Source organism: Triticum aestivum, chromosome 7D (genome assembly GCF_018294505.1).
Source record: "Triticum aestivum cultivar Chinese Spring chromosome 7D, IWGSC CS RefSeq v2.1, whole genome shotgun sequence".
Classification (NCBI taxonomy): domain Eukaryota; kingdom Viridiplantae; phylum Streptophyta; class Magnoliopsida; order Poales; family Poaceae; genus Triticum; species Triticum aestivum.
In genome coordinates this window covers 26,092,345-26,116,358 of record NC_057814.1, presented here as the reverse complement: position 1 = coordinate 26,116,358, position 24,014 = coordinate 26,092,345, and the positions used below count along the sequence as shown (strand labels likewise).

The following is a 24,014-nucleotide window of genomic DNA, read 5'->3' as shown; positions in this document are numbered from 1 at the left end:
TTTCATTTGGATGTAGTAACAATACTCTATAACTATGCATCTCTTTGAGTTTCCGCAAGGAAGGGAATGAAGATTGCATTGAATGCCCTTTCGGCAAGACGGATGGAATGCATTCTAGGCCTGCAAAAACATACTTGGCCAAAGCAACGCGTTCCGAAATCATCTAGTTCGAAATTCGATAGGTCTTGTATAACGATCCGGAGGGAGTAAATGGTACGCAGCAAAACAAAACAAGTTCCACAATAAGAATGGCATGAAAAGGACAAACTATAGTATTGCACATCAATCGGTAAAATAATTATATAAGTTGGCTTAACAGTCAGTAAATGCACCATGTAAGGTTTACAATCATAGGCCATTTGAAAAGAAAAAACATTACACGCATTACATCTTCTTCTTGCATTTATTTAAAGCAAACTAGCTCGATCTCAAATGAGCTAGCTTGTAGATCCCAAATAGATAGTAGTGGGTCATATCACACGATTGGTTGTCCTGCAACCTGCGACGTCAGCACGCAGCAGGGCGGAAACCCACGGACCCGCCGCCGACGTCGTAGAGAACCTCGTAAGTCTGCTGCTGGACGTTGCCGATGAAGCCGACGGATTCTTCACCGGGGGTGGGCGCGAACGCCAGGCAGCCATCCAACATTATGGATGCCGGGTCGAGCTCCAAGGTGGCGCCACCAGCGAATACGAGAGAAACCTTGGGGACCTTCACCTCAGGGAAGCGAGTGAAGTCGTAGCATGTGTCGAGGTTGCGCACGGGTGCCGCCAGTGGGCCATATGCTGCCATGGCGCTTCTGAACGCGGCTCGCAGTGCAGCGTACGCTGCCGGTGGCAACTGCGTGACTACTGCACCAGAGTCCATCACTGCGCCGCCGGCAAAGGTAGCCGGCGGCACACCAAGTCTCTTCCCGGCCATGGTGATTGCCTCCAGGTGCACGATGTAGAACGTCGGCGCATGTTTGTTCTTGAACAGGGGCGTGCGTGCGAACTTGGAGGAGGCCTCCGCCGGCCCGCCCAGCGAGAGAAAGCCAGAGGAGCTCGGGTGCGGGATGCAGTAGGAGAAGGCGTTGCCGTAGGCCTCCGCCGTCTGCTCCAGAAGCGACCCACCACCGCCGCCGAGGGCCAGAACGCCGGCGGTCTGGTCGCTGAAGGAGCCCCTCACGGCATGGCTGCATCCGAACCGGAAGTCCTTGACTAGGATGGTGGGGGACATCGTCAGCGTGTCAGTGACATATGTCCCGGACGTTGCCCTACCGTCGCCATAGTTAACAGTGTACTTGCACTGGTCCGTGCTGCCTGAGCAGCCATTGCCGTAGCTGCTGCCGAGCTCCTTGCAGGCTGGGGAGCCACAGGGGATTGGAGCGAATGTACTCGACTTGGCCGGGTCATAGAATGGGTCCTTCTGAAGGTGGCACTGCGGGATGGGGCACGGGAGGCACTGCACCCACGGGATGTCGCTGCTCGTGTCGACGACCACCGTCTGGCTCGCCGTTGCGTGGTGCTCGCCAGTCGCCGTCTGATCAGACTTTTGGATCTACAAAAATTGTACAGATCAGTTGTTACCCCATTTAGATATACAGGCTTTCTCATTCTCACTGGAATCTCTGCCACCCAACTTTGCTATTGGCTATTGATACGTCAACGTGAGGTCCTGTTAAGGTAGCAAGTGTATTTTTGTTTGCAAGAAAAGTGTACTAAAATCTCACTTAAATTGATACACACCCCAAGTACGTTCACCAGTACTTCAAAATACCAAGGATTAGCGTAATATGTTATCCGGCCGGTTCTCACCGATTTTGACGTCCCTGAGTTTTGCCCCACTGCCGCCTGTGATGCCGGCATGTAATCCTGGTTAGACACCTTGGTAGTTCTGGCAATTATGGGTACACCCGCACCGGCACTGCCAACATCGGCGGAGAGCTGCGTCCGGATGTTGCTGGTGCGAAGCTGGTCCCACAGGAGCATGTCATCGACATCAACACCCTTATCCACCGTCGTTGCCCTTGATGATGACGACGAGCATGGGCCGTGCGGGCGGTTCATCGGCACCCAGGCGGTGCTGTTGCGGGACGGCATTACTGTTCACCGTCCAAGCACATGTTAGCTGAAGTTAGTATTATATTTATACAACCGCTCGTGCATCACCTGATATAGCGGCCAGGGTTTACCCTTTTTGAAGAAATATATACTACTCCCCCTGTAAGCTAATATAAGAGTGTTTAGATTACTAAAGTAGTGATCTAAACGCTCTTATATTAGTTTACGGAGGGAGTACTCCACAAACTTACCCTTGTGTCCAGAGCAGACTGCATCGTCTGGGATGTGCTTCAGGGAGCTTGTTGCCACGACCATGAACTGATTGATTTCATGGTGATTTCCCTGAGCCGCATGAGCACCTGCATTTGCACTCAGGCAACAAGAACTAGACAAGATGATCAGAAGAAGTAGCGGCTGCAGAGTGGAAACCTTCATGTTCACGAACTAAATGCCTTAATGTTTAGGCAATGCCTTGATGAGTTGATGGGATGATTGATGATTTCTGCAGGTCGATCAGCTCTATTTATAGGGAAAAGAATGCATCCATGGATGGGCGGACGTATGATGGAAAGCAGCCATACCCGAAATTGATTCCCACGGCCTCTGAATTGCTTGCAGGAACATAGACGCCTTTGCTTTACAGGATTTGATCTTCTCCTTTTGTTTTCATTATTCTAGTTAAGTTTGTGGGTGCTTTCATGCTTGGCCGATGCTTCCCCGCGACACACGTTCTCCATCATTGTCCTTGTAGTGTACAATATGCGCACATATGAGTCCACCAAGCTCAGCAGGCGGTGCATGGACCTCGACATTGTATTAACCATGAGGTTCAATGTCTGAGAGGCTAAAAAATCATTTGTATGTTGTTACTTTCACGACCTTCCTTTCTCGGCTTGACCCATTCGGTGAATTGGATGTCCATACAACTTGCAACCATGAGATTTGAGCCGACACAATAAATATTAGAATGGAGTGTTATGTTTAAAGGGCACGTCGATGATGCACGTGAGTTTATCCATTGGTTAGGGCGGCGCGATGGAAGTAGATCTGAAATCAAGAACCATCAAAGCTAGGGGAGGAGGATTGGCATGGTTGTGGTGACAACATGGCTCGCCGAGTTGAGAGGAAGACGAGTGGTGGGCATCTAAAGTTAGGTTTCAAAAGAACAGAAAATGCTAAGGATGAAGGCATGAAATGGAGCTGTAATGATCAAAATTAATTTTTAAAATTTCAATGTTATATGCACTAGCTAAATGCATAATAATAACGCATTTGTGCAGGTCACATCAATATGTTACTAAAGATATGTCATGTCAACTATGGTTTTCGCTTTATCACCTTTTTCTCTTAAAAAACTAATCTTGGCCTAACCTTTGAGAGATAAAGCAGAATTCTCAGAGCCTTCCAACAAAGAATATATTCTTTAATGATGACATTCTAGGCAGCCTTCTTAGAAAAAGCAATAGACCACTTCCTGCTTATTATCAGGTTATGTGTGGTTACTTAACTATGATGTTATGTGTACTTTAATTTAAGCAGGTGCAAGAACAAATTAATAAGCCAAAGTTAATTAACGTCCCTGTGTATAGAAATTGTATGTGAATACTTTTTTTTATAACACATATGTAAATACATTTGACTACACAAATCGTAAAGTAGGTAATCAAATACTCGCTTATCTAAGCATATTTACTCGACAAAGTTAATTTTTTTTGTAGGCCAATTCACAACTTGATAATGATGAGCGGTTCTCGTAAATGATTTCTTGGCCCATTGGTTTAGATCCCTCAAACACTAGGCAATATTATATAAATATTTTGTTGCACAGATACTATCCGTGAGGACATCAAAAGAATGGAGCATCAATGTTTGTTCATCAACACCTGTATATAGAATTGACACGCAAGTTCCATGCAAAGACTAGGATAATAAAAGAAAGCCTAAAGTACCTATGCTCTCCAGAGAGAGAGAGAGAGAGAGAGAGAGAGAGAGAGAGAGAGAGAGAGAGAGAGAGAGAGAGTAGCTTGCTAGGTTCATTGGCTTCATTTAGGAAATAAAAATAATTAATTACATGAGTACCACGAAGAAAGAAACATGTTCCCTCCAGAGAGATATTACTGGCAATCCGTTGGCCCTTAAGAAAAGAACATCCGTATATATAAGGAAAGGATTAAAAAAACCCATGATTTATAACCTACCTTTTCTTTTCCATGCATGGTTTTAATATTGATTTGTGGACTTCCGCACGTAGCAGAGAATCGTGCAAGGCCAATTGCAAGAAGCTAAGTCAATCATGTTCAATCATGCATGCATATCTTTCAGCCTTTGCATGATCTTCTGTACTAGGGCTTGGTTACTTGTTTATTACTGTGATAGGGAGCACATTACTTAGACGTGCAAGGCCCTGGAGTTCAAGAGGTGAGAGAGGTTGTGTTTTGATGAGAGAAAGGTGAAAGTAAGTCCCAAACATAAGACAACATATATCGACACAACCTATAATTACCTTACCAAAAGAACAAGGTGACAGTTTTAATTTGCCACGTGCCATTCATAACAAGATTTTTTTCTCGGATGGGTGGATCAGACGTAGACATTACATTTCATAATATGGTAGATGCATATTGTGCCCAAGTTGCCAATATTCCTTTTGAAAAAGAAATAAAAATGTGACTTGCATGTGCTGATATGATTCGCCAATACTCTGGCAGTTGCCTCCATTTGGGAACTACTTGCTGACCTTTAGGTAGAGCTTATTATGCACATGGCGCAGTCAAGCAGTGACCTCCAAGTGAAACGGCATGAGGAAGCATTAGTCACCCTGCTCTGGACATTGTCCATGCACATCGGCATAACTCTCAACCTGCCTATTTAAGTTGGTAGGCGACACACCATTAGAGGATGTTCAGAAGAGGTTGCATCCTTGTGTGCAGGATGGTCAGTACAATATAATATGGACCAAATACCTAATAATTTGCTCTGTAATTGGTTATACCTGTCTACCTAATAATTTGCTCTGTAATTGGTTATACCTGTCTTCATCAAGAGCAAACGTCCCAACAAATTAATAAGCCAAAGTTAATTAACGTCCCTGTGTATAGAAAATTAGAAATTGTATGTGAATACTTTTTTAGAACACATATGTAAATACATTTGACTATACAAATCGTAAAGTAGGTAATCAAATACTCAGTTACATAGAAAGCATATTTACTTAAAAAAGTTAAGTTTTGTAGGCCAATTCACAACCTGATAATGATGAGCGATTCTTGTAAATAATTTCTTGGCCCATTATTGATTTAGATCCCTCAAAAACTAGGCAATATTATATAAATATTTTGTTGCACATATACTATCCGTGAGGACATCAAAAGAATTGAGCATCAGTATTTGTTCATCGACACCTGTATATAGAATTCACACGCAAGTTCCATGCAAAGACTAGGATAATAAAAGAAATCCTACTGTAGCTGGTGCGAAGCTGGTCCCATAATAAATAGTTGGGTAGAGTGTTATGTTCGAAGGGCGTGGTAATGCACACGGAACATGAGTTTGTCCTTTGATTAGGGCGACGCGATCGAAGTAGACCTGAAAAGAAGAACCACCAAAGCTAGGAGAGGATGATTGGCATGGTTGTGGTGGCATAACGTCTCGCCGAGCTGAGAGGAAGAAGACCGGTGGGCATCTAAAGTTAGGTTTGAAAAGAACAGAAAATGCTATGGATCAAGGCATGAAATGGAGATATAATGTCAAAATTATGATCTGGAATATCAATCTCATGTGCACTAAATGCGTAATAATAACACATTTCTGCAGGTCACATCAATATGTTACTAAAGATGTGTCATGTCGACTCTCGTTTTTGCTTTATCATGATGATGTCTAATTTCTTAAAAGAACTAATTTTGACCTAACCTTTGAGAGATAAAGCAAAATTCTCAGAGCCTTCCAACGAAGAATAATATAACTTTAATAATCACATTCCAGGTAGCCTCTTTGGAAAAAGTAATTGTCCACTTCCCGCTTAATTACTCTCGGTTTATGTCTGATTGCTTAACTACTACGTTATGTGTAATTTAATTTAAGCAGTTCCGAGAACAAATCCGTGAGAGGTAATTAAAAAGCAAAGTAAATTAATGTCCCTGTGTTTTGAAATTTTATGTGAATAAATTTGCTTATACAAATCGTAAAGTTGGTAATGAAATACTCAGTTATCTAGAAAGCATATTTACTTGACATATATTTTTTTGTAGGCCAATTCACAACTTAAGAATGACGAGAGATTGTCGTAAATGATTTCTTGGCCCATTGGTACAGATCCCTCAAACACTAGGCAATATTATATAATTATTTTGTTGCACATATACTATCCGTGAGGACATCAAAAGAATAGAGCATCAGCGTTTGTTCATCGGTATCGTATATAGAATTGACGTGCAAGTTCCATGCAACAACTAAGATAATCAAAGAAAGCCTAAACTAGCTACTCCAGAGATTAGGTTGCTAGCTAGGTTCATTAGCTTCGTTTAGAAAATAACAATAATTAATTACGTCAGTACAACCAACAAAGAAACATGTCCTCTCCCAAAGAGATACTACTGGCAATCAGTTGTCCCTTAAGAAAAGAACATTCGTATACAGAAGAAAAGGATAAAAAAAACTCCATTCGGCTGGACAATGATGGCTGCCAGTCGCATCATTGGCAGGGACACCAAGGGCGGCCAACCAGTTATGCCACGTGGCGCAAGCTGGTTGGCCGCGGTGAGAAATCTTTTAAAAATTTTTTAGATGAAGGTATGGATTATTTTTTAAATATATTTTTTTAGATGGAGATGAGGACCTCTAATATTTTATAAATGGAGGCTTATGAAAAGTGGCACTCGTTGGTAGCTATGGTGGTAATTTTATTTTATTTTTTACTTTTTTAGATGGAGGTGAGATTTTTTTTTCTAAGATGTTTTTTTAGACGGAGGTGAGGACTCTATGTATTTTTTAAATGGAAACATGCGCATAGCTTCCTCTCAAGCGACGCCACAGGGTGACGCCCCAACCACTAGTACATATAAAAGGGGCACAAAATCAAGACCATGTGAAACTAGCTAATTACCCTGACCAAATGGTTTGTAGTAATCTTACATAGAGAACACTGAGGAAGTGCATCACGGGAGTTGTACCCGTACCTAATAAGCGTAGATTTATAGTTGTAGCACATGGGCGGTGTGAGAAAGGTCAAACTATCAGATTAAGAGCTGATTAAGAAGAAGATCAGATTGAGGGGAAGCTACCTAGACCTGAGCGAGGAGGTCGACGGTTGCTGCCTGCGTGAGGTGCCGTAGAGGAGAAGAGGCATCGGGGATTAGAGAATCGACCGTGGTGTTATTTTTTGTATATGTAGGAGCGATTGTGCTGTTTTTTTGTTTTTTTACATGATGATGGTGGTGTTGTTCAAGGTGATGGAGCAAGATGAACTCTCAACAGGTAAAAGAGAGACGTTATCACGTCCATCCTTTCTGTATGTTTTCTGACTTCAGACTTGTGCTTTCTGTATATACTACTATCATCGTCTGGAATTACTTTGTCGGTCAAATAAATATATCTAGACGTATTCTAGACGGAGGGAGTACTATTGGGCGTGCCAGTCGATGCAAAGGTATGGAGTTCAAACTCTCCTTTGATGAAAAAGAAACTAAATTACTGCTTTCTAGGTGGTTCCTGCCGGCAAAATTATTGTTTGACACATACACAAGTACTAATCCCACACGAATTATTAACAATACCAATGCAGGTTAGCCAAAAACATCAAATTATCAATACATCAGCCAGTTAATCACGCTCTCCAAGTCGATCAGAAAAAACAAAGACATACTAAACTTCCTCGCAAGATACGTCGACGGCATGGGCGAGCAGCTTCTCTGACTTGACGCCGATGGCAACCGGAGAGCAGAGGTACTCGGTGGGCTGGCCGCCGTGCGTGTAGTTGAGCCCAGAGATCTGCGTCTGGAGCGTGCCTTTCAGGTGCACCTTGGCGTTCTCGAACAGCTGGGACCCGTTGGGCGCCGTCATGGCCCCGGCAAACGCCGCCGGCACGTCGTCCGGCACGTTGAGGCTCGTGTCCACGACGGACTCCCGTATGAACTGGGGCTCCACATGGATGCCGTTGACAGGGCCGTCCTCAATGCTAATCCAGGTGATCGGCGTGTCGTTTTGGTAGAGGAGGGTGATGTTGACGCCCACGTACTGGATGCCGACGCGGCCGCTGGGGTTGTAGTTGTGGATGGTCATCAGCAGCCTTACCTGGGTAGGATTCGCCGCCGTGTTCACGGACGCAGTCACGGTGCCATTGACGACCGTGATCTCGAGCTTCTCGGAGCGCAGCGACACGACGACGGCCCTGGCGATGACCGCCACGGTGACCGCAGTCACCAGGGCCGCCACGGCGTACCGCGCCGCATCCATCAACCATCGGACTCTTGTGGGATCGCCGTCGTCGTCATCCTTGCCCATAGAGCTGGCAAGATAACACTCTTGATGTCTTCTGCGTTTAGCACCTGCCTGCCTACCTACTACTCCAGTACTGCTGCAGTGTAGATATCGGTCGGTCGGTCTAGGGAGCTGCCTAATCCATGGATAGTTATATGCATATCCATTAACACGATACCACGTGCCTGCATATGCACAGGTTAAAGTGAAAATTGTTCTTAGCACTCCGGTGGAAGCTATCTTAGTTTAAACAAGGAAGCTATGTCGAGAAAAGAGGAAAAGATGAGTAGTGTCAAGGCGCACTCAAGTAGCATTCATCGATCGCACTAAACTACTCCTATTTGGACGGGCTTACTTTTTCTCTCAAAATTTATATGTCTGCTCGTTATTTAAACACATAGCTGTTGTATGCCCGGTCACTTTAGGGCATCAACAACACTATTTAGCCGCGGATTGGTTCGAACCAGTTTGTGGACATAGATACGGAAAGTGACCATTCAATCACATTTCTCAAGTCTTAAAGTCCGCCTATATAAGCCTAATTTTATTTCCAATGAATAGCAATGTGCGTAAATTAAAGTACACTGTTCATAACACTCGATCACATCACAAAAGGACGAATTTTCATAGTTTTTACATGCCTTCTCCTTCTTTGCCATGATGTCCATACAAAGAAGGTATTTTTCATTTTTGCCCTGCCAGACCGACTGTCCGAGCCTCCTCACTCAATCTGTCTCTGGCTCGTCCTCACCAGTTGACTCCTTACCAGCCGCCTCCTTCTCAGTCGCCTCCATCTCGACCGCTAAGCGCTTCATCATCTTATGACGGACGGCACACACGATCATTGCAGCATTGGAATCCAACTTATCCATCCTCATGGTCAACATTTTGCTATACTCGGAAGTGGCGGCAAGCTCAACCCTCCTCTCTTTGAGCTTAGTCTTCTTCTCTTCAAAGTTAATCTTCTTGTCAGTCGTCACCATCAAGATGTTAAGCCTCTCTGCCAACATTTCCTCTTTCATGTCAGAGCGCTTGTCACATGTCTCCTCCTTCACCAAGATATCCTCAACCTCTCCGTCATGTTGGATGTCACCCCTTCTCGCTTCAACTTCTCCTTCTCCCACTTCTTTCCCCAGAACCCCCTCCTAACCTTCTTGGGCGGCTCTTTGTTGGGTCGGCTGGATCACCAGCCTTCCTCATTACTGATGTTGGCAGTCTTGACAGAACTGGCAATGAAGTTGTCACTTGGGTTGCACATTCAACTTCAACCAATAATGCATGAGGACGAAACTCTTCTTCTCCACCTTCAAATAGAGGTGCACGCACGGGAGGGCTATAAGAAAACATTCTCAACAAGATGCATATCTGGCCAACAAGTTACATATCTGGCCAAATGACATAGAGCATATCCGGTCTAATGACCGACACATAGAACAACTTACCTACTCGGTGATTTGCACACCACTTGGCCACCGATCGATTAGTTGTTTCAAATGGCAATACTTACTCATGAAGTCTTGGATGGCGTACGATCGATGGCTAAGTTACTTTGTCCCATGATCGTAGATAACTTCGTTGAGGTAGGGCTCAAAATTCTTGCGCTCACGGAACCAAGAACGTATGTTGGACCAAAGATTAAGCTCCTTTGCTTTGTTCCATGGATCGAATCGATGCTAGTGGGTAACCACACATCACACAACAATTTACCTTCCCTTGTGTTGAAACTTTTTCCTCTACCCCTTTTCTTTGAATCGGCTGGCCAATCCTCTGGATCAAGGCTCGTCTCGTCGTACACGTCCGTCTGTGGCTACCCGTTGTACGAGTCAAGCTACTGGGTGTCTGCACTCGGTTGCTGGGTGTACACTCCTGGCTGCCTGGTGTACGTACCTGGCCACAGAGCATACACCTATGGGTTCGAGTCATCCACTTGTCCATCCTTGAAGCCACCTCCGCCACCCTCTTCAGATAGACCCGCGCCTCCGTCATGGATCATCTTCATCAACTCCCTGTCCATGTCATCATCCATAGTCTCGCTCGGTTGAGACATACCGACAAATAGAGAGCAGGCACCAAGTTGATCCACACCTGGCATTCACGATCGGAAAAGCTGTGGCGATGCCGAGTCGGAGAAATGAAGCAGCACCGGGTTCACATCGACGCAATATGGCACACGTACCCGGCGGCAGAAGCCGGGGACTGTTGGCCCCATGTTTGGTGGTGTAGAAGTAGGGCGGCTAATATTGATCTGGCCAGGGCGGCGTGTGCATGCACGACAGTGGCGGTGCCCCGTGTCCCCGTCCCCACCTGACCCCTGCATCTTGTCCCTGCCCCCGCCCAGCCCCTGCACCCAGTCCACCGCCCTCTTGAGGCTTTGCCTTCCTTTTGATACAGCAGGCTTGCTGCATCACCGAGTTGATCTTGTGGGTGGCCACCTTCCCTCCACTTCTTCTAGCTCCGGCGCCCCTCTTAGTGAATGTAAACAGAAGGAGCACTCTACTTAAAAGAAAAAAGAAATATACTCTATACATGGCTTTTCACTTTTGGAAGACCTTGCGTTATGTCACTAGATCTCGATTTTTCATATATAAACGTAACTAACCTATCTCCCTTATAAAGGATTTCTCAATCCACCTCGTAAGACATCTTTCCTCGGATAGCCAAGCGAAAGAGGAGGTCTCAAGCATGCAAAAACACATGTATGAGCAGGAAAAGATGTGCAATCAAGCTCAGAGACTGCAGATAACGGATCTCTCATGCACCGGTCAAGAAAAAAAGTGTAGCACCAATAAATCCATGGGATAATATTTGTAAAATAGCTCCATTGAGTCCAATGTTGGTTATGGAACCAATTCCTACTCCAAAAAGCTGGAAAAAAGAGCAAATCTCGGATAGCCTAACTTGTTTTTTTGCCCTGGAATTCCCACCCTTACGAGTCATGTGCCCCGATCAATCTGACGTATCGGTCCATATATGCTATGGGTGGGACTAGGGAGTGGCCAATCAGGTCAGGTCATAGGCTCACACGTAATATATAGCCATTGCAAGTATAGCACGGCCGAGGTAGTTAGCTAGCAATGGCGAAAGCGCCTCGTCCGAGGGGATGGAGCACCAAGCGCTACATCCTGGCGGCTCTCCTCGGGGTGCTTGTCATCGGCGTCGTCGTCATCGCCGTCTCGGCGGTCCTCACCCCGGCAGAGGTCGTCTTCACGGTCACCAACGCCACCAGGTCCAACAAGTGGGAGCTGCACCTCACCCTCTCCGCCAACGACACGAGCCACCGCGCCTGGGTGGAGTACCACAGCTTCATCGTCTACCTTCAGTACACGGCCAAGGGGACGGTCTACAAGGTGCCTGCGGACGTTGCGCCGCCGGCGCCCCAGCGACCGGGAACCACGACGAACATGAGCGTGTCGGCCAGCTTTGCCTTGGATCCCTTCCGGACAGCCGGGGAAGGCGGTGGCAAGCCGGAGATCAGCGTGCTGGTGCTGGCCGTGGTGAGGTTCATAGTCGGGCCGGCTTACACGCGGCCGTACGACGTCAGGGTGCTGTGCGCCCCCATCGACTACTTTGGCGCCAAGAATCTTAGCTTTCCTGTAATATGTGATGCTTGACGTGACACCCACGTATCTTCAATTCATGATACGTAGCTACAAAAAAAAAATCATGATACGTCTGCTTAGCTTTTACTACTACCGTGTATGTATATGCATATACCGGACTGCATTATTTCTGTACTCCTACACAGTTTCTTTTCTGGATACCAGTTTTTTAGGAGGGGCCTGGAAGAACTAGTTTCTGGAAAATATCGGAAATATTTCTTTCGCCCAAAACTATTTGAATGCATTTTCATTTCATGTTTTATTATAAATATTAATAGAAATTCTACTACCTCCGTCTCATATTAAGTGTTGCTCAAACAGATGTATCTAGACATATTTCAGTGCTGGATACATCTGGTTGAGCGACACTTAGATATATTCATTTGAGCGACACTTATTATGGGACGCAGGGGCTACATGATTCTGACGCAATGAGGTCCGTGGCATAGTGGTTACTGGTTAGTGCTCTTCTTTTCCTTCAACATGGTCGTGGGCTACATTATTAGTCCCTACTGAAGCTTTCAAATCCAAATTCTAACAGAAATTACGGCTGTATGCCCATTACCGTGACAAGCAGAAAAACTGATAACCGGTCAATTACTGGAGTTTTCATCCGAAACGAGAAAGAACCTTGCTCCTACATCGATCAATCAGCTTTGGCCAGACTAATTTTGTCCATTTAGAAATAGCTATTCATTGGTCCAAGTTCTTTTTTTCAAAAGTTAATTCGTGATGATAGTCAAATGAAGATCTGTGCAAATAACAATCCCAATCAACCATTGAATCCAGTAAATAATAACAAAATCACTCCAGGGTATTACAGATACTACCTCCTTTCCGGTTTATAGGGCTCAATTAAAAAATCTCACCAACCAAGGTAGATGGTGAGTGGTGGAACAATTTTTGTAGTTTGCAAAACCACTCAATTAATGTGCTTGTTTTCCTCAAAAATTGTGTTTACCAATGCATTAATTGCAATGCATGCATGCATAAAGTACATGCATTGGTCAATTTCTCTTAATACTTGCATGCAATGATTTATTGCACCTTGAAATCTGAACATGTGATGGGGAACAACCAAATTGAGACTTATAAAATGGGAAAACTAAAATTTTGAGATAAGCCCTATAAACCGGAAAGGAGGGAGTATTACATATCATTTACCACCAAAACCAAGCTCACATCTATATGTAAGAATTTTCAAACCTACTGTAACAAATTAAATTCCCACCGCAGTTTATGACGGGTTTACGAAAACAGATGGCTTGTGTATAAGGTTACGTTTCCAAACTCAACCATGGTTTGGTCAGAATTACGCGCGGCTAACAAACTGGGGTGTGTTTGGATGGTGAATAAAACTAACCATACCACTTTTAACCATGACCAAGAATATGTTCTTGTTTGGATGGTTCCCAATTTTTTGGGATACCCATGCGCTCTAGCTAGCTTGGGTCCGTTCTTTTTTCTCAATAATCCCAACAATATATTAGCTCGCCCTGGGGGGGGGGGGGGGATATTAGTCTGGCATGTGATTTTAGGTCTTTAGTTTGACTACCGAAACATACATAATATGCTACAAAAATATATTGACTAGCAACATGTGTAATATGCCACTAAAATTATATTTTTGGAAACTTCATTCGGCGATGGATCTAAAAATATATTATTTGTGGCATATAATACATGTTTCACTAGTCACAATTAAGGCCGTCAAAACCCATGCCCGACTTATAATCGCATCTGGACGGAGTACTCAAATTTTGTTGGGGTTGGCTCAGACACAAATGTAATACTCCCCATTGATCACCACAAAAGTTGTTGGTTGCCGTGCATTTGGCACAAAGCAATTCTAGCAAATCCTGACCAGCAATCAAGTACATGCATGCCATTCCACTTTAGTAAAAAAAATTGTCCTTTTTCTTTTCCCAAACGAAGCTGCTTTGCCATATATATAAACTCCAAGGACATGGATTCGTAGTCCTTTTCTTAGGGAAGAGGAGAAGGAATGTGTGTAGGAAAATATACGGATGTGCTACATCCTAGTATAGAAAACAAAAGACAGTAGGAGAACAAAGCCATGGAACAACTCATCATGCCATTTGATATATTTTTTACAGTGAAGTGACATTCTTTGCTCTTCTTTGTGGAGAAAAGAGAAGGTTTTCTGCGTGAAGGCACGTAGTGGCATGTACCTCCTAACCTGTAGAAAACGTAAGCCAGGAGAGAACAAAGCAAATTCAACAAAGTCGTGAGAACTCACGATCTACTCCTTGTCTTTTGATGTTTTAAATTCTTCAAAAGGAAAGCATTGCAAGATGGGGAAGCAAAGAATCAATACTCTGTTGTATTAGTTAACTGACAGACCTAGGTCTACAGCCGGTAAGTTATGACAGTTTTTGGTTAGGCAAATTGGGATAGCTAGAAGTGCAGCCCCGAGATGCACTACAACACAAAGTTATTCACATCCAGCAAAATTGCATTACATTTGATCGACCATACATTGTCATATGGACATAAATTCCAGGGGGCAACATATTCAACTAAGTTCTGAGATAATTTATTCGTGATGTCCATCCTATAAGAAGAAGAGTCTTGGCGTCGAAGAATCAACAATGGTGTCGAGAGAGAACCTTTAACTCACTGAAAAACATCCTTAACTTCTCCCATTTCTGTTCTAGAGTTCCAAAATTTCAATGATTCCTCAACTCACTGAAAAACACCCTTAACTTCTCCCATTTTCCGTTCTTCAATTACACAATACTATCTTCTTTTGTGTAGTGCACCAATAAAGCAATGTTGCCGATGTGTCATTTTAGATGCACTGCACAAAGCTCTCTTTAAAAAGAGTGGTTTGTGGAGTACCCTAAAAGGTCACAATTGTAATGATGTGTTTCCTGTTCATATAAATAAACTACATGTTATTTTCTATATTTAATATCATACATATATATGCATTGCTAAGTTAATAGCCAAAGGGATATAACATGCATAACTACTATAGCAGAGTTAATAGCATTGTCTTACTTTTTAAATAAAACTTGATCCAAACTTCGTGTAGGTGTTCCTACAAAAATGCATCATAAAATCTCCGCATAGTACTATAGCAACCTAACACAATACAATTGTAATTTCCTAACACATACAACCTCCGTGCCAAATTACTATCATGCGAATGACCGGTTCCATTACACCAGAAAATGATACTTCCTAGCATCAAGAAGAATATTTTCATGGTACACATATTATGCTTCCATCACAAATTTGAAACGTAACAAACTGTTGGATTTAATTGCGACAAATAATATTTGTTTAGGAAAACTGTTTCCACAAAAGCTGGGATTTTACATCATTACCGGAAGCAGTTTTTGGAAACAAACTGTAGGCTGTGGAGTAGCGATTTTTGTGGACGTGGTAAATGTAGGCTGTTAACGAAGGAAACAAATCAGCCAGCGGGGCCTTTACTTTTGATCCTATGGCATCTGACTGGTCTGATAGGAAGCAGGTATCAGTAGTCTGATCCCTAGCGGTGCCCTTAATGTACGTCTTTTCCTATCCATGGGGCATGTTGAGTTTGCATAGTTGCATGTTTGGAGAACTATAAGTAAGCGATCAACTATTTATCTATATAGGATTTTGAATGTTTGGAAAATGTGTAAAGAATCAAGCATCTACTTGTAGCTGCCCGTTGTGTAAACGTACATTATCATGATACTAAAGAACCACTCAAGCTCGCTTATAATATGAAAAATACAATTTTGGAGAATCAAACAATTGCTTTTTAGAGCACTATTTTCTTTCAGGGCACAAAAATAGGACCATCGAACTTAATTTACATACAAATAAAAGACAGAAACACATAGGCTCATGTATTCGAGTGTTCTTTTAGTCTGATGAAGTGACCTTGCTCTAACTTCCCAAAAAAAAGGGTCTGTGCGTGTAGACAAATACTAGTGGGATGTACCTCGTAGCCAGTAGAAAACGAAAGACAACTAGGAGAAAAATATTAACTTCGAGAAAGCACAACTTCCTGTCTTTTGATGCTGTTATTTTTTGAAGGTAGGGGTTGCATGAAGGAGAAGCAAGGCATTGAGACACCTACCTTTGTACTTGGTTAATCCAAGCACGAGGCACATGAATGCGTTGAAGTGACGCCACCTGTATCTAAAGCATATCAAGTAGTAGTAGTTATTGATGTGGAAGCACATCAGCTAAGCACATCAATTTGTGCACTTGTTTATAGTAAGTAAAGCAATCTTAGCTTATAACTAACTACTAATGATGATGAGTGCAAAACCCTCCATCGTACGCCATGCTGATGCTGTCTTCTTCTTCTTCTTCTTCTTCTTCTTCCTCTTCGGTTGAGCTTGATCGATCGCCTGTTATACCCTTCCAACAGGTATATATCTGAGCCAGACCACCCTAATCCATTCATGCAAATGTACCTCAAGTAGCTAAGCCACCGACCATGGGGTACATGAACGACACTCGTGGTTTACTGTTGACGACGTGCCCCAGCAGCATCGACCACTACGTCCAGAACCTGACCTCCTCCTACTCCAACAAGAGCAACGAGTCCTCCGTGGTGGCCACCTCCGTCTTCATGCTCGTCCTCGCCGCCGTCTTCTTCAACCTCAACCTCTTCAGCCGCGTCTCCAACACCAGCGCCGTCCTCAACCCCACCGCCCGCGCCGTTCTCAACTCCGCCCTCAACCTCTTCCTCCCCGTCATGTCCTACCTCTTCTCCGAGGCCAAAAACACCCCTGACGGTGGCGCCGACCTCCCGGTGCGGGCTCGCCTCATCCTCACCTGGATGCTTCTCGTCGAGCTCCTCCGCAAGAAGGTGGAGGCCATCCTGGTCACCGCCGGCATGCAGCAGGGCTACTCTAACATCATCACACATGCCAACGCCGTCGCCTGGCTGGGCTACCTCGCCTTCTTCAACCTCAAGGTGGCCGGCCGGGTGGCCGTCTTCGGCACGCTCTGGCTGCTCTGCGCCGCCAAGTTCGTGCAGAGGGTGGCCTTCACCGAGATAGGGAAGCGTTCCTTGGCCTACGGCAAGAACGCTCGCCTCCTCTCCTCCTACATGGCTGAAATGGTCAAGGACCCGCGGCATGGCGGCACCGCCGTCCAGGACCAGGACCTCTCTCCGTTGCAGAGGATGAAGATGTGCAAGTACGTCGTCATGGGAGAAGAGAACCTTATGCTGAAGCCCGGCCCGCATGGCTACGAGCTCGACCTCGACAGGCTCAACACCACGTACGACGATGGCGACCACATCGTCACCGTCGGGAAAATATGGGAACTCGTTGAGCAGGAGAAGAAACCGAGGCTTAAAAGGCTCCAGAGGCTAAGCCTCTCCTTCGCGCTCTTCAAGCTGCTGCGGCCTAGGTTCGAGCTCCTGCCGGCCATGACCAAGCAAGAAACCGACCACTGCCGGGACCTCATCTTCCAAGGCCTGTGCAGAGTCAGCGACGGCGACGTGGACCCAGGGGTGGCACTATTCCAGGTGCTCAAGGACGAGATCAGCTTCGTGAGTGAGTACTACCACTCGGTCCACCCGGTGGTGCTGGCCAGCCCCTACTTCTTTGTGATCAACTACATCACCTTCCCAGTGGTGGTGTTGGTCCTTTGCTTCATGACCATCGCCCTCGCCGGCAACGGCGACATGCTCTTGGCGTTTCACAGCGTCGGGGACGACAACTACGCCATATCGTCGGGCATATTCACGCTCACCAAGTGCCTATGGAAGAACTTTCTCCGGAAACCGGCGGCCTTCTTCGCCATCATCGACATCTCCATCACCTACCTCCTGTTCATCGCTTTCGTCTACGAGGAGGTGTGGGAGTACATGGTGTTTGTGTTCTCCAACTGGTTCATGGTGTCGCTGCTCTGCACATACACCGCAAGGCGACGCTGGCAGGAGAGTAAGACCTACCGTGGCACTCTCCGCCGCATCGCCTGGATCAGTAGCAAGCTGAGCCACCCTAGCCGTGTCACCCTCAAGCAGTTCTCCGTGCTGAGGGTTAGCTGGCTCTCCATGACTCTGCCCACCACGTCTCTACCAACGCAAGCAAAGAGGTCCATAATGGAACGCTTCCGCTCGGCGGCATACGGCCGCGATGGTTTCCCGGCCCCCCTTAGCAACGGAAGATACGTACTATACTCCATGCAACGGTACTCACGCTTGTCATGGTTCTGCGATACTCAAAGTGTCGCAGAGGTCATCATCACCTGGCACATTGCCACCAGCCTATTGGAGATGACGTATCCAGGACATCGCAAAGGAGGGACCTCGCCGACGGATCACCATAGGGCGGTGGCGACAAAACTGTCCAAGTATTGTTCTTACCTCGTGGTCTTCCACCCGGAGCTGCTACCGGATGACCGGGAGTGCACAGAGCGCGTGTACGAGGACATGAAGACCGGTCTCAAGGAGGCGCTCGGGAGTTGGAACTACCACTTAGGGTCGGAGAACGCGCGGTACACGAAGATGATGGCGACGAACCAGGATAAGCTGCGCTCCGACTGCTGGGACAACACCATGACTATGGTCCAGAAGGGGATAGTGCTTGGAAACGTGTTGGTGGTAGAGGCCAATGGAGACTATGGGGCCGTTTGGAAACTGCTTGCCGACCTTTGGGTTGAGCTGATTGTGTATGTTGCCCCATCCAGCGGCGATGAGCACGTGAAATGGCACGAGGAGGCGCTAGTGCTAGGTGGCGAGCTCATCACCTTGCTTTGGGCCTTGGCCACGCACACCGGTGTAACCCGCCCACCGTCGACATCGTTGGTTGTCATGCCGGTTGGCGAGGATGTCGAGGAGGGAGTACGTCCTTGTGTATAGGCCTACCTATACATATCTTCATATGCACATCATTATGTGTACTCTCAGGTCTATTTATATATGTAAGACACTCATGTTTTGAAGTTTGACTAAAATTCTCTTATATAATAGTTTTGCCGGTTTTGCAATTAATCAGGCACCACCTGGAAATTTTTATAGTGTCGGTCGATTCAACGCGTAGGCAGACTTGGACCCTTTCCTTGACACGTCATCCTACGGCAAAGTGGTTTGAAGATTGCAACCATTTCGGGCGGCCAGTGGTTTGAAGTGTGCGTGTGTGCCTCAGCCTGCGCGCGCATGTGGGTGGTCTTTTGTGTTCTTGATGTGTGTGCGTGCTTTGTGTGTTCTTGCTTTTTATGTGGTCTCTGGTCTATGTACAAATCATATTATTGTCTCAAATTTACACCGCTATATGTTTATTTTAATATTTATATTGTGGAACAATTAATGCAAGTTAGATGAAAAATTATTGAAAGATTGATCATCATTTGCTTTGATTTTTCCTTCATTTTCTTTCTTCTTTTTGTTTATCTCAATGAATTTATTCATTCTACATTGGAATAATTTTTTATCTTTCTTCTAATTATTATTATTATTATTATTATTATTATTATTATTATTATTATCATGTCCTTGTTTATTAATTCTTAGTCATTTTAGGGTTGGATTTTCTCCAATATTTTTGCATCCGATAACTTATTTAATGTTGCAATCTTGTAACACTACTTATTGTGTTTCAGGAACTTAAAATAGATTTCATTTTTGCACATGATCTACTTGAATAGTAATATGATTATTACTATCGAAGTTAAAATACTATATTCTTGTTCTTGCATTTTTGGGAATAGTGAAAGTTATATAAAATCAGCTACAATTTTGGTCACCATTTTCTGAGTTTTTTTACCTTTAGGGCAATACCAAAATCCTCGATTGATTATATATTTTAATAAAAAAATGTCTTTGCTTATCCAACCTTAGATGGTTTGTTTGGTCCGGCGGATTTTTCTATAATATTGCTGCACGTGTTGGAAATATGCCCTAGAGGCAATAATAAAATGGTTATTATTATATTTCCTTGTTCATGATAATTGTCTATTGTTCATGCTATAATTGTATTGACCGGAAACCGTAATACATGTGTGAATACATAGACCACAACATGTCCCTAGTGAGCCTCTAGTTGACTAGCTCGTTGATCAACAGATGGTTGTGGTTTCCTGACCATGGACATTGGATGTCGTTAATAACGGGATCACATCATTAGGAGAATGATGTGATGGACAAGACCCAATCCTAAGCATAGCACAAGATCGCGTAGTTCGTTTGCTAGAGCTTTTCTAATGTCAAGTATCGTTTCCTTAGACCATGAGATTGTGCAACTCCGGGATGCCGTAGGAATGCTTTGGGTGTATCATACGTCACAACGTAACTGGGTGACTATAAAGGTGCACTACAGGTATCTACGAAAGTGTCTGTTGGGTTGGCACGAATCGAGACTGGGATTTGTCACTCCGTGTGATGGAGAGGTATCTCTGGGCCCACTCGGTAATGCATCATCATAATGAGCTCAATGAGACTAATGAGTTAGCCACGGGATCATGCCTTACGAAACGAGTAAAGAGACTTGCCGGTAACGAGATTGAACAAGGTATAGGGATACCGACGATCGAATCTCGGGCAAGTAACATACCGATGGACAAAGGGAATTGTATACGGGATTGATTGAATCCCCGACATTGTGGTTCATCCGATGAGATCAGCGTGGAACATGTGGGAGCCAATATGGGTATCCAGATCCCGCTATTGGTTATTGGCCGGAGAGGTGCCTCGGTCATGTCTGCATGGTTCCCGAACCCGTAGGGTCTACACACTTAAGGTTCGGTGACGCTAGAGTTGTTATGGGAAATAGTATGTGGTTACCGAAGGTTGTTCAGAGTCCCAGATAAGATCCCGGACGCAACGAGGAACTCCAGAATGGTCCGGAGGTGAAGATCGATATATTGGACGAAGGGTATTGGAGTCGGAATTATTCCGGGGGTACCAGGTAACGACCAACGTGTCCGAAAGGGGTTTCGGAGGCCCCGACAAGCGTTGGGGGGCCTTATGGGCCAAGGGGAGGGGGCACATCAGCCTACTAAGGGGCTGTGCACCCCTCCCACCCCATCTCACGTAACGTGGAGAGGTGGGGGCGCCTCCCCTAGGGCAGCCACCCCTCCCGGCTTGGGGGCAAGTTTCCTAGGGGTGGGGGCGCCCAAACCCATCTAGGGTTTCCCCTGTGGCCGCTGCCCCTCCCCTAGGGAAACCCTAGGGCGCCTCCTCCTCCCCCCTTCCCCCTATATATAGTGAGGGAGAGAGAGGGCAGCGACACACCCCTTCCCTGGCGCAGCCCTCCCCCTCTCCAACACCTCCTCCTCCTCCGCAGTGCTTAGCGAAGCTCTGCCGGAGAACCACGAGCTCCATCGCCACCTCGCCGTCGTGCTGCTGGAGTTCTCTCTCAACTTCTCCTCTCCCCTTGCTGGATCAAGAAGGAGGAGACGTCCCCGGGCTGTACGTGTGTTGAACGCGGAGACGCCGTCCGTTCGGCGCTAGATCGGATCTACCGCGATTTAAATCGCCGCGAGTACAACTCCATCAACCGCGTTCTTGTAACGGTTCCTCTTAGCGATCTTCAAGGGTATGAAGATGCACTCCCTCTCTCTCGTTGCTAGCATCTCCTAGATTGATCTTGGTGACACGTAGGAATTTTTGAATTATTACTACGTTCCCCAACAGCACGTGGCAATGTATTTGACGTTGCCATAATGTGCCACTACTTAGTTTTGTGTTAGAACTTAAAATGGAATTCATTTGGTAGGCGATCTACTTGAATCATAATAATTGTATAAGTTCACTACTATATGCTTGTTATTGCATATTGTGGAATAGTGCAATCTCTACAAAATCGGGGTCAAAGAATTTGTCATTATTTGCTTTGGGTCATACCTCGGGAATCAAAGTGATTGTTGTGTCATTGACGCGTGGCAACAATCTAAAAAGGAAAAAGGCATTCGTTTGAGATCGCCCTGTATTGGGAAATTTTCTACGGGTTTCTTACCTTGGGAATCAAAGTGCTTGCTGTGTCATTGAAGTGTGGCAACAATCGAAAATTAAAAGGAGAATTTTATAAAGAAAGACAAGACATCGAACGTCGCCACGCCAAGCAACCAAAGTGCTAAGTCTATCTCGCGACTAAATTCGCGAGCGCACATGCTGGATATATTTTCGGTGTGCATGTAGCATAACTATATCCTAACACCTCATCCAAGGGACAAGGAGAGATGCCCTTATAAGAGCAAGTACAATAGCGGACTTATAGCATGCTTACATGACACTTTTATCTATGTGAAAAGAGAGTTAGGAAAAAGTAAGAGGAGTGAGATCTCATGCAAGAGCCTAGCTATATATGTATTTCTAGGTAAATACAACAAATGTGAAGAATGAGATAGACAGAAAATAGAAAGACAGAAGGTAAATAAAAAACTTTTTTTAGGTGAGAAGGTTCCCAAAAGTGGTTGGGGCAATAAATAGGCGGGCAGCCGAGTTAATAGTGAGCAGTGGGGTGTGTGCCATGTAGCGAATAAACTCTATTTGGCACTAACGGTGCCAAATAGGATTCAGGGCTTGGATGATCCCACTCACGACGGACACCGGTGGGGGAATACATGGGCCGGCAGCCAGTTAATTCTACATAGTAGGGGGTGTGTGCGCCCTGTACCGAGTACACTATATTTGGCGCCAATTAGGATTTGGGTGTCCCGTTGGGTGTATCTTGCATTCTTGCATAGTTAAAATTTTCACTTTTACACAGTTTGCTCATGTTTTTTTGGGTTTTTCCTGGTATTTTGTTTTTTCCCAGGGTTTTTTGTATTCTGGGTTTTCCAAAAAACATATTCTAGTATGTATTTGTTGTGTGCATTTTGACCCCGTGGTGAAGCTCCATTTAAAAATTAGGAAAAATGAATTCAAAAATAAAATTGCAATTTATTGATTTTATTTTTAATGATCTTTAAGATTCACTATCAATCCCTATGAGCTCCTTCGAGATACCGAGCACGCACAACATCTTGATATTGACGACAGGTGCCTCGTAAAATAGCTCCCCGGAGCACATAGCTCTAATAAAAACACATGATAATAGTTGGTTAATCTTTCAAAGAAATAATGTGGACTGGTTTGTAGCAAATCGGCAAAGGTATCGATCATCATGTATTTCTAGTTTTTTCAAGTTCCTACAGGAACACGTCTTCAAAAGTCTATTCACACCGTGGAAATGGAATTTCGTATAGCCATTGATACACGCACGCCTACATACTATTGTCGAGGCCGTATTCATTATCTTCTAGGGACATGGGAACATTATGCAATATAAGGGCCATGGCAGACTCCCTTTCATATAGAGCAAAGTAAGTTGCCTAGATATATTGGAACCATCTGCAATGATGTATCTTGTAATTGTGGTTCACTGGCTCATGTTATCAATTAATCAAATTTTGTTTGCGGGAAATCAATGGATCATTTGTAGAGCCAATAAAACCATCTCTCTACCATTGAATCGGCTCACGGAAAAAATAATTGTAATGCCCCACGATTGACAATCATTGTTGAGGAATTGCACATTGATAAAAGATGGAATTACCACTACCGAATGATTTCCACTTGTCTCACTGTACGGGTATGGCTAGAACCGGGCTTCCATCTATCTCCCCCATTTTGTACATTTTTTTAACCTTTGAGCTGAACCAAGTCTTGGTTGGATTCCACGAATTTTCACCTAACTTAGTGTTTTGAACTGTCCTGAAGGCTGCTTCAAACCATTTTCTTACTAAAGATATTCCTGCCTAGTGCCCGGACCGCACTTTCTCAGCACGATACTCCACATGTCATAGTCCTGTCAGAAGTGCGCGGAAACAAACTTGATGATCACGAAAATTTGTAGTTGCCGCGCATTTGACACAAAAACTCTGGCTAATCATGTCACGCAAACAAGCACAAAGCATGGCAATGCCGCGTATT

The 24,014-nt window shown here is 44.9% G+C and overlaps 3 protein-coding genes across 3 annotated transcripts; 1 reads left to right on the top strand and 2 right to left on the bottom strand.

Annotated features, from left to right (window-relative positions):
- Positions 1 to 249: 249 nt before the first annotated feature.
- Positions 250 to 2,553, bottom strand: LOC123169061 (aspartyl protease family protein At5g10770). The gene is made up of 3 exons (XM_044586907.1): positions 2,294 to 2,553; positions 1,797 to 2,083; positions 250 to 1,539 (listed from the first exon to the last, which is right to left on the bottom strand). Exons 1-3 carry the CDS (start codon positions 2,475 to 2,477, stop codon positions 508 to 510), a joined length of 1,503 nt encoding a protein of 500 aa, XP_044442842.1. The 5' UTR covers positions 2,478 to 2,553; the 3' UTR covers positions 250 to 507.
- Positions 2,554 to 7,714: 5,161 nt separating this feature from the next.
- LOC123169062 (uncharacterized) lies at positions 7,715 to 8,757 on the bottom strand. The gene has a single exon (XM_044586908.1). The coding sequence runs from the start codon at positions 8,541 to 8,543 to the stop codon at positions 7,905 to 7,907; it is 639 nt and encodes a 212-aa protein (XP_044442843.1). The 5' UTR covers positions 8,544 to 8,757; the 3' UTR covers positions 7,715 to 7,904.
- A 7,784-nt stretch (positions 8,758 to 16,541) lies between these two features.
- On the top strand, positions 16,542 to 19,023 carry LOC123169060 (uncharacterized). Its single transcript, XM_044586906.1, has one exon. The coding sequence runs from the start codon at positions 16,584 to 16,586 to the stop codon at positions 18,960 to 18,962; it is 2,379 nt and encodes a 792-aa protein (XP_044442841.1). The 5' UTR covers positions 16,542 to 16,583; the 3' UTR covers positions 18,963 to 19,023.
- The last annotated feature ends 4,991 nt before the right edge of the window (positions 19,024 to 24,014 follow it).